Source organism: Meleagris gallopavo, chromosome 2 (assembly GCF_000146605.3).
Source record: "Meleagris gallopavo isolate NT-WF06-2002-E0010 breed Aviagen turkey brand Nicholas breeding stock chromosome 2, Turkey_5.1, whole genome shotgun sequence".
Classification (NCBI taxonomy): Eukaryota; Metazoa; Chordata; class Aves; order Galliformes; family Phasianidae; genus Meleagris; species Meleagris gallopavo.
The window spans coordinates 15,752,919-15,764,104 of NC_015012.2; the positions used below are offsets into that span (position 1 = coordinate 15,752,919).

The following is an 11,186-nucleotide window of genomic DNA, read 5'->3' on the forward strand; positions in this document are numbered from 1 at the left end:
AAGCTAGCTGTAAAATTAATGGTTGTTTACAGTGGGAGAGCTAAAGTCCCCTAACAAGAATCCAGTGTGAGCTTGAACCATCCAAATTCACAAGGCTATGCACAAGGCTTTGTCTCATGCCAAAGGAAATATTTTGATTCGAGCAGCTGTAATGCACAGGCATAGCTCTTTTTCCTTTAAAAAGTTTAGAAAGCATAGGCCTGAGGAAAGGCTTGCTGTGCATAGCTAAAATAGCAGCTTAATGAAAATCCTAGCCTGATGAAAAATGCCTAACGAAGACTGTGCCAAGGCTGGGAGGTGGGTGCCTGCAGACAGCTGGGGACAGACTTACCCCCCAGCTGCCCTCTGCAGAGCTATGCTGTGGGAGGCTGGTGAGGGCCACCCACCGAGGTGGATTACCTGCTCTGTAACCTTCAGATCAGATTACACACAGCACATGCAAAACTATTTTCCTGGTTCCTTAGAAGCATGCTCTGCTCCTACTGAGGGGATTCTGCATCACAGCTGCAACTTCTGCTCAGTGTGATTTTGCCACGTGGGTCAAGTCTGATCGTGAACAGAGGCTTTTGCTATCATGCTCAGTTTGAAGGGGCAGGAGTGACTGAGGTCACAGAGGGGAATCCTTTTTTTTAAAGTAATAACCAAGAAGTTAACTGGAAACACTTCACAACCACAGAGTTACAGCACAGATTAGCACAATTGGGTAATATACTAGAACAACGTGAATACCAGTAATTATAACCTGTGTGCTACCCAAGATAACTCGTATTAACAAAGCTGGGTTCAAGTGATTTGATTATTAAGGCATTTCTTTTGTTACTTGCTCTCTGCTGCATCTCAGAATATCAAAGTGATTATTTCATTTGCAGCAATATTTTGCACTATTTCTATTTTCAAGGATCTGTAAGTTTAGAAATAAAGAAAAAGTCACTGTTGCCAGATGAACCCTAGACAGAATTATATCCCTTTTCCCAGGGCATTTTGTGTAATGATTCAGTACATTTGCATTTGATCTTAAAGATAGGGTTTGTTGCCCCTCCCCGTTTCCCAATGCCCAAATACACCTTTTCCTAAAACTAAAAAAGTATGTGCCTGCATCTTTTATACATATATTTATATATCTCTTGTATATGAAGTTCCCACATAATTTGTAAATAATCAAGATTTTCTTTCTGAGCACCTGAGCTGCCCTGCAAGAAAAGGTTAAATGACTCCATTCCTGGAAGATCTCTTCCTGCTGAGGCAAACCTGCCTCTGTTAAAACATTTACAGCTACAATGTCACGGCTTGGAAGTAGTCTTTTGCAAAGGAGAAAGAGTTCATAAACCAGGAGGATCACAACATGGCTGGTGCTTACTCCAAGCATTCACTATAAGCAGTACAGCAGGAAGTTAGAGCCCCAGAAAGCCTCTCTTGTCTGGGCAAAATGCCACCTCAGCAACAAAGCAATGGCGAGTTCTAGAGGGGAGCGGCTTTGCATTTTCCAGTGCTTAATGGAAGTGACAGGTGAGTGAACAGATCAAAGCACCACTCTGGTCTGTCAGACAGCACTCAAACTGACAGTGCCAGTCCCCACAATTAAAATACTTTTGTGCTGTGTTGATGCATCTGTCACAACTCATCCAAAACTACAATCCTCTGCCATCACCTAAAAGCCACTGTTGCCCCCAGCGCATGGCATCCGTGCATTTGTTACCCGAGTGGTGTTTCATACCAGGTGGGCACAGGAAAAAAAGCTGGCAGGACTCCTGGGACTGCTGGACTGCTTCACAGGAGGCATGGGCTCTGAACAAAAAAAGGAACGGTGGAGGTAAACAAGCCACGTGTACTGTGAGCATAGGGATGGGAAGAGAAGGGAGAAATGAGAGAAAAACAAAAGACTGATGCTTAATGCAATAATCATCCATTAAATGACAGCAGAAAAAGTCAGTGGCAAATTCAGCAAACAGTTGTACAGAGACTAAAAACCAACAGATCAGTAAATTGAATTAGAAAGAATCAAGACACCAGGAAGCAAGGACAGGATATACCAGCATCAGAGCTAAGCACAGCTTGGAGCTTGCCTTCCCTGCATTTCTGTGCTTGGCTCTACCACTGAGCAGAGCAAAATTCTCACTAAACACTGTTAGGTCCTGTTAGAGCCGGATTTTATCCACTTGTTTATTTGTCTTGTCAAAAGCAAATGGATGCAATAATACTCTATCAAAATGGTTTATGGATCTAATAGAGAGTCTTGAAGGAATTGGCTGATGTGGTCACCAAGCCACTCTCAGAGATATTTGAAAAGTCATGGCAGACAAGTGAAATCCTTGGTGACTGGAAAAAAGGCAATGTCACACACATCTTTAAAAGGTGCAGAAAGGATGACCAAGGAAATTACTGACCAGACAGCCTTACCTCAGTGCCGAGGAAGATCATGGAACAGATCCTCGTGGAAGCTATACTAAGGCACATGGAAGACAGAGGTAATACTAAACAACCAACATAACTTCACCAGGGGCAGGTGCTGCCTGACCAACGTACTGGTGTTCTACGACAGCGTAACCGCATCAGTGACCAAGGGAAGAGCCACTGATGTCAACTATCTGGACAAGACCTTTGACATGGTCCCCCATAACACTGTTCTCTCCAAATAGGAAAGATATGGACTTGGCAGGTGGATCGTTTGATGGACAAGGATCTGGTTATGATATTGTACCCAGACACTGGTGGTCAATGGCTCAATGTCCAGACTGGATGGAGGTAAGCGGTGTTCCTCATGGGTCAGTACTGGGACCAACGCTCTGTAACATCTTCATCATGACATCAACAGTGGGACTAAGTGCACCCTCAGCAACCCTACTGCACAGACTAGATTAACTAAGACTTCTCTCTTTTCAGAAAAAGAAAAAAAAAATCTACGTGCTTCTTTGCAGACAGAAGTCACTTCGAACTGTTAACTCATTCTGCAAGCATTTCTGGCTTCTACACTACACCCTTAGAGCAATATTATCAAGCAAGGAAAAACGTAATCTTGATAGAAATAAGCTTTCAGGCTAAAAGCTGAAGCATTCCTATTAGATACATGCAAACCGCACAAGGAGTTAATACTAAAAATAATTTATTTTCCACAGCATGGTATCTGACAATTCAAATTCATCATAAGATAGCTTTAAAATAATACAAGTCTGCAAGGCACGTAGTAAGGCTCTCTGTTCAGTCCTCAAGAATAGCTGGAGGTTTCTTAAGAAGCACTTCCTAAGAATATTAAAGGAGGTGAAAACCCATTTACATGTAGTATTACCATGTTTTTGTGGTACAGCATTTGAAGTCTTTCTCTCATGAAGAACTCATCCTGATATAGAGAGGATTTGTCTAAACAAGGATTTGAGGACTCTGTCTTGTTACAGCAGTTTATATTAAAAACATTTGAAACACGAAAAGGAATCTTCCATCTAAAAGCCAAAGTGAGAAAAACAACAGCCTAGTACACTCAACTAAACTGAGGTGAGCTAGCAAACGGCACAGAGTTTGGACTAGCAGAGTTCCACCAGTTCGCTGCCATGCTGCTTTCAAGTCTATCAGGATTCAAGTTCAACACTGGCACCATGCACAAAAGCTACTAATTCCCAGCAGTAGAGATCTTCCTGTATTTGTATATGAAAGCATCCGTCTTTCCAAGACTAACTTCATAGATGCCATCTGGCACCAGAGACCCAAAACACATCTGTCCGCAGCTGAGAACAGGTTCTTCAACACCGGTCCCCGAGGTGGATGAATTCCCATCATTGTTCAAGGCTTTCACAGCGGTCGTTTCACCTGCACCATCAGAAGTGGCGTTAAGAGATTCGTTTTCAACAGTCTTGGCAATGCCATCCACGCGCTTACGGAGATCTTGATTCAGCAACAACACAATAATGCCTCCAACACGAAGCACTCTGGCAATTGCAGAAAATAATAAAGGTTACATGTTCATCCTGCTGGATTCATTTAAAACTCAACAACAGTGATACTTCAGACATCATTTGTGTTCAGTGAAACACCTGAACACATTAAGTGTAACTGCAAATACTGCTTTACTGAGTTGACCCAGGGAATTTAAATTCCCCAGCCGAATGGGAGAACCAGGCCTTCTACTGACTCACAAACCTTTCTGACCTTTGGAGCTCTTTCCATTTGATTAGTAGGGAAGAGGGACTCAGCTTCTTTGCTCTTCATATTCTTACAACAATTGAGTCTCATTATGAGAAGCAAGGCCTGAGCCTTCACTGGCCTGAAAAGGAACAGCTTCCCATTACAGCAAAAGGGAGAGCTTTCCAGGCTGGTAAAGCAATTCTGAAGCTGGCCTTTCCCTTTGAAAATGTTGAAAGATCTGTCCCTTTCTGTACTCGACTGACCCTTCAAGTCTGTCAGACACAGGAAACAGGAAAATTAACCACTGTTTGTAGTTTATTTTTTCTTACTACATAAAAGACACACTACACTTGGCTTTGAAAGAAGGGAAAAAAGGCTATCCTGGCTCTCACTGCAAGTGCATTGAACAGTCTTACTGGTAGGGCTCTCATGGTAACAGTTCTTTCCTCACTTCCCCCTTCCCAAGAAGATATTTTGCTTAGAATGACCCAACAGAGCAAATGAGATCAGAAGATAAGAACGTGAAACACGAGTAAAAAGCAGGGATAGTCAATGTGAGCTGACAGAAGACTGCCCTGCCATTCTGTGGAGCTACCTCACCCTCTTCACCATCTTCCCACCTCCATTGCGTGAGACCAACATCTGCTGAACAATCCTAAAGAAAGGGCTTGTTTTCAGCCAAAAAGTTAAATTAGGTGGCAGATAGCTTCAACTGCTCGTTAGAAGCAACTTGTTATTAGCTTGATATAACTCTGCCACAAAATGACAGGGTGAGATACGATGAGAGGCATCTAAAGAAGACCAGGTGGCTAGCTGGATATTTCAGTACAGTGTCAAAAATGCGTATCACTGCTTTCCAGTCTGAGATCTTTCCTGCCAAGGCAGGCTGGTAGAAGCTTGATTGTGAACCCAAAATTAAAGCATATGATTTTATACAGGCCTCAACTGAGAAACATTTATTGCTTTATTTGCCTTTCCAGGCTTTACATTTTGCTTGGTTACCCTCCTTTACTCCTTCATCTCACTCATGATACCATCACGGCTCAGACAACAATCTCACTCCTTTTCTAGCCTGCACTGCCATCAGCACTTCCACAGCTTGCAAGACAAGTCACCACAGCCTCTGAGGAACAAGTAAAGGACTCAGACTTTCGCAGTCTGCACAGGATCATGTTACTGAACTGGAGAGCATTTCGAACAAAGCAGACATTGTAGCTTCGGATTTAAGATCACAAGACATCGTTACATTTCCACCAAAGGCCGCACATACCTCTCCATCTCCTGGAGAATATCTGGTAGGAGCTGTATGTCTTTTGTGATCTTGAACTTCTTCCCAAATGGAATATCCGAAATCACGGCATCAAAGCTTTCTGAGGGCAACGGCAGCGCTGCAGAATAAAGGTAGGCCTTGACATCTGACTGTCTGCAAAACGAACAGCAGCCATGCCCTCATTCACCTTACAGAATGTTCTGCCAGCTCTTTCATGGGTTATGCCACTAGATTCACAGCTCCTCCTTTTTTTTTTCCCTCACGAACAAACACTACGAATATTACCAACCTAATGCAGACTGAGTGGAGATAAATCCATGAGAACGCTGCCCAGCTCTCAACATCCTCTGTTACTGGTGATATGTTTGCCCCAACAGCAAGACTTCCCTAGCAGGGCATTGCACAGTTCCAAATTAACTGCTGCTTCTCAACACACGGTAAATCTTTACAAGCAAAATGCAAAGTAAGAGCTAAGCTTGCAAGTACTCAAGCACAGATGTTTAAATGTACTGGTATTGATGGCAAAAAGCCACATGTTGGATTCTCCTCTACCCACTCTTTCTCCCAGTAATTATATTACAACCAGAATCACTTTGGGGAAATACTTAAAAGGTGTAAGTTCTAACAGAATCAAAGTTTCTGCATCCCAGGGGTATTTAGTTTTCTTGATAATGATGCAGCAGTGCACCCTCGTGGTGAAAAGCCAATCACACAGCAGGCTGAGTTGACCAAAGTATAGGCTTCAGGTGAAAGGGAAGATCGTGGGTGCTTCATCCTACAGGATGCTCAGGACTTGACTGGATGAGGTGAGCAATCTGAACGTGGCTTTAGGGTTAGCCCTGCTCCAAGATGACATGACTAAAGATCTCCAATAGTCCTTTCCCACCTAAACCCTGCTGTGATTCTGTGCCAGTCTTTCCAGAACTGGCTAGAGACTATTTTGTGGTTGTGAATTTACTATTAAGACAGTTACTGCCTGTGTCTGAAGATTATTCTATTCTGAGCTTATTGTCAAATTTCAGAGAGGCACAGAGCAAACAATTATGCAGTCACTGGCCACCTATTTATTTTTAAAGACACCTCCAGAGCACCTATACAACCACTGAACCACAAAAGACTTTGCACTTCAAAAGTCTCACTCTGAAAGCTTACATACATACCTTTCACAGAAGCTTTAAACAACTCAATCTTATCATCCAAGCCTGCAGTCTTAATATTCACACTTGCACCCTCTAATTGTGCATCACTTGTATCCGTACCCCAGTAACAGGCTTCCTATTCAGAAAAAAACAGAAAAGTCTTTTAGGCAATTTGCTGTTCTGTTACACTGACACCTCCATTTCCAGGACAGGCATTCTTAAAAGAAGGGCCAAGGGTGCCAAACAGAAGCCCTGCAGACCATTAGCAGAGAGCTCACTGCAACTGTACAACACGTAGGACTTTGCTTTACATCCTTCTGGAGGAATGTCTGTCCTAAGACACTTTAAACAACTGTCTATAAAGATTATTTTGGTTCCAGGTTTTCACTAACGGACATTGGTATAACTATAGTACAGATTTTTTCTTGGTGCAACTACAAATCTTGCTCAAACCCTCGCTATCGTGAGTGAGACACTTACAGGCCACTCTTTGGCAGCTTCCAGCAGGATGGTTCCCAGCCCACACATGGGATCCAGCACGAAGGCACCCACCTACAAGAATAAAGGGGTTGTCACACACTGAGCAAGACACACTCCTCCCTCAATACAAAGCTTACTCAGTCATGTACTAATTTCTCACCTCTACTCAGTCGCACAGAATCCAATGCAGATAACAAGTCATTGCTTTATCAGGCCAAACTGGCTGGTAAGATGATATAGTATAAAGCATGAATAGTATTAACAAATACAATGCATCTAGTGTTGACGTCACATATGGGGAAAATTCATGACTGGACTGCAGACAGATACTGGTTACAAATTAACCTGTGGAGCACAGAGACTTCTGTTTTCCTTGCAAAAACAACCCCAGACTAGCTTCGACACCTGAACAGTGAAAAAAACCCTTGCAATTTAAACATATCTATACAAGGAGTAACACTGTGCTTAGAAAGACCTGGAACTATAGAGCAACTGGCTGAACACCTGCTGACAGTGCACTCTGAGCGCAAGTAAGGCAACCTTTATCCGTGTGGATGAACACATAGGGCGTGGAAATCACCACACTGCTCCAGAACTCCAGCTTCAGCCCCGCCAAGCAGTAAACCACCTTATGGAGGGCTCTGCATCTTCACCATGAACGTTCACTTACACTTATTTCAGCCAGAGATGCCATGGCCCAGGCAACAGTTGACCGCAGGCCTGCTGTTCTGATATACTCCCTGTTTGCCAACGGAAGCCTGTAGACACCAAAATCAATGTAAGGTAATGGTACAGCCACCCAGAAAAGACCACGTAAGATGAAATACCAAAAGAACTGAACTTCCCAGGTCTGCAGACAGACAGAAACCAGTCTGCTTTTAGCCATGTGCACACTGCCAAGCCTGGCCTATGTGCTCAGGTAAACTCCAGGTAGACTGCAAGAATACTGATCCAAAAGCTAAATACAGAGGACAGCAGGACTATTTAGAAATTACGCCTGTTCTGTACTGCCAAAACAAATCTGGTGATGAGAACGCCTACCTGAAAAGAGGAATCCCCACGACTGAGTGAATGTCATTAAGATGTAGAAAGATCTGAAAGAATAACACCAGAATCTCTCAACTTGAGATGGCAGTAGCTTCAACTCATTTCAGCCAGACAAAGAAGATGATTCTATGAATTTCCAATCCCAGTCTAAGAGTGAAAATACATGCTTTACAAATTTATGATTAATTGGAAGTAATCACGCAAGATAAACTGAAGGCCGGTTCAAAGAGTATTTAATATCCAGAGGAGGTTTTTTGTCAGGAATCCATCAGCAAGCACTTCAATTTTTACAGAAACTACTTTTTATTTTTAAATAATGTTTTTTTACCTATAAACTTACTGCAAGTAGAGATCACTGACTGCATACTAGCACTTGGCCATTCACTTCCTGCCCTTTTTTATTCTTTGTTTTCTAAAAAAAGCACTGCCATTAAGGAGCATTGCAGCTGGAAGGCCAACACAGATAATCCTTCCAGGCAGCTCAGGGAGCTCCATTTTCCACACGTGGAGAGTCAAGCAGTTTATATGAGTGCCAGATCCTGAGACATCTCCTGTGTGGATCCTCCCCCAGTCAGTGCAGGCCCATGCTGGCCTTTCCAGTATTTATGACTGGAGCTAAAGTGCTCTGCAAGCTGTGTATACGTGCCACTAAAAAGCTTTGCTCAGCACTACCAGATGATTTCTAGTTAAACTCAGCAGCAGAAAGACAAATGGGAGGAAGCTGTGGTACTGCAAGCAAAGAGAACAGAGGAAAAAAATAAAGGACTCTGGGGACAATTCCTGATGAAGCAAGAGGCCACCCAGCAGACAAGTGCCCTACCTCCAGGTCAGGGGCCCGCAGATCAGCCTGCCATCCAAACTGCTTCCTTAGCGCTATGCCAACTGCTCTTCCAATCTCCTGCAAAGGGAAAGACCAGGACCAGGCAATAAAAATAAAAGAAATATGAGAACTACAGATCACAGCCTTGATTGCACAGCCCTCGTAAGTACCCAGGAAGAGAAGAGTCCCTCTTTATTCATAGAAAATAAATTGTACGAAGACCAGAAGAGGAACAACAGCACAGATTGACAGATGTGCAAACATCTCAGAACTGCTGCACACCTGGAGGGTGGAAAGCTGAAATTCAAGTCCTGACCAAGTTTGAGCAAACAGCTGTAGTCATTTCAGGGTCACACATCACACACAAAGTATTTTGGATGATTGTAAACTGGATCACCTACAGGGAAACCTATCCATGTGTAAGCGCAATTCTCAGTTTCAATGCTTTTGTCACCCCTAGAAGACTCTGCCTTCACACTAACAGTTCAAACACACAGCACAAATTTAAGCAAACACTGCTGCTGGCAGCCTCGCACATCCCATCTTCCCAAGGCACCAACTTCAGTAGAGAAAAATAATCTACTGATAACTACTGCTACCTTCAGGTAAGGGAAACCTAAATAAATTGCAGCTACCTTTATTATTATTTTTTCACAGTGAAAATGCATTGCAGCTGAGAATAGTGCTGGATGGAAAGCACCTCCAAAGGTCTCTGCATCATTCAAGAGAGTTTTGGGGCCCAGTAAGGCTGAGATCCACAGCCCAGAGCATGCCCCAGGGCTGCACCAATCTCCTGAGAAACAAACTCTTTGAATGTTCAAGCAGCACCTTTCCAAACTGTCACAACTGGGAGGTGCTCAGCTCCTCTGTCCTTGCAGCAGCCCTCCAGGCAGCTGAGAGCTACGTGCACTTTGCTCCTCTGGCCACCAGGCTTCACCGCTACTCAGCCTCTTACCTCTACCGGTCCTCAAAAAAAGGCACTGATTTAGGGAAAAAAAAAAAAAAAAAAGGTAAACCTGAAGTTAACAACAGCACTTGTATTTCCACTTTCTTAAGGTAGATGCAAGTTTTAAGGCTTTTTCTTCTTCTTTGAGATGAGACAGGAAAAGTCTAGATCAGTCTGTTACTCTAAAACAGAATTTAAACTGCAAATAAACTACGCCTCCTTTCACCTCTGCTAAAATCGTGAAAACACGGATACTTTATCATACCTGTGAAGTGAGTATCTTGGCAATCGCTCCACTACAACGACACGAAACTCTGAAACTGAAGTTCTGCTTCTCATTCTCAGTAGGCTTTTCTATGCTGCTTTTGGGAGGGCCTTCTAAAGAAGCCTTGCTTTCAGTCTGGCAGTCCTGGTCACTCTCCTCCTCTGACACCACACAGTTCTCTCCAGCTCCTGCTTGACATTCTTCAGACACAATCTCTCTTACTTGCTCTGTTTTCTGTCTTTTAGATGCAATATTAATCTCTTCTGGTTTTCTCTTGTGAGGTTTTGAGCTTTCTTGAGAAACCTCATCCTTTTTCCTCTCAAGACTACGAAGCTTTCTCCAAGCAGCGATAACATCCAGGCAGGACTTGGGTTCCTCAGTGAGAAGGCTTTTAATCTCATGCAGCATTTTCCCTGGAAGAAAAAGGAGTTTCAGTTTAAGCAGTTCAATCTCAGCCCTTCATTCTCTTACAGCTCTAGAACAGCTGTCAACAGAAATCATGCTAAGGTGCCATCGAGGTGTGAATCCAGAAGGGCAGCAGCCTACGCCACAGACCGCTCTCTGTACACACATACGCAGACCCAAAGCCACAAGTTTACTCTTTTATAAAGAGAGTATCTCCTTGCCGTTCATCAGACTGCCTTTGGTCCTGCGAAGTCACCGATGCAGCACGCGAGCCGCTCAGACGGCTGTGTAAAACCATTTTAAGGCCGTTTTCAGCACAGGAAAGGGCAAACACTTCCGAGCCGACCGGTCTCGGTTAGAGTCGGGGCTTCCAGGGGCGAGCAGCGAGCGGTACCTTTATTTCTAGAAACGGAAAGCGGGACGCGCTTCTTCAGCAGCAGAACAGCCGCTCTCCCGACTTGAGCTCCTTCAGCTCGCCCGGCTCCGCGGCGGTAGTGAAGAAAACCTTCCCTAAGACATAGTCCACCTTAGGGAAACAAGCAGACACGCAGAAACACACTTTCTGTCAGCATTGAGGATCTTCCCTCCCCGCGGTGGGGGGAGGGGAGGGGAAAGGAGTGCGGCCGCAGACAGCGCTGCGCGCGGTGCCGCCCTCACCTCAGTAGCGCCGAGCCGCGCGCGCACCTCCCGCGCTAGGAAAG

General features: G+C 44.1%; 1 protein-coding gene across 1 annotated transcript; it reads right to left on the bottom strand.

The window, feature by feature from the left end:
* Window positions 1-3,083: 3,083 nt before the first annotated feature.
* On the bottom strand, window positions 3,084-11,136 carry THUMPD2 (THUMP domain containing 2). The gene is made up of 9 exons (XM_019612631.2): window positions 10,880-11,136; window positions 10,081-10,493; window positions 8,870-8,947; window positions 8,044-8,096; window positions 7,673-7,760; window positions 7,003-7,074; window positions 6,544-6,658; window positions 5,384-5,501; window positions 3,084-3,917 (listed from the first exon to the last, which is right to left on the bottom strand). The coding sequence occupies exons 2-9, from the start codon at window positions 10,486-10,488 to the stop codon at window positions 3,602-3,604; spliced, it is 1,248 nt and encodes a 415-aa protein (XP_019468176.1). The 5' UTR covers window positions 10,489-10,493; window positions 10,880-11,136; the 3' UTR covers window positions 3,084-3,601.
* Window positions 11,137-11,186: the final 50 nt, after the last annotated feature.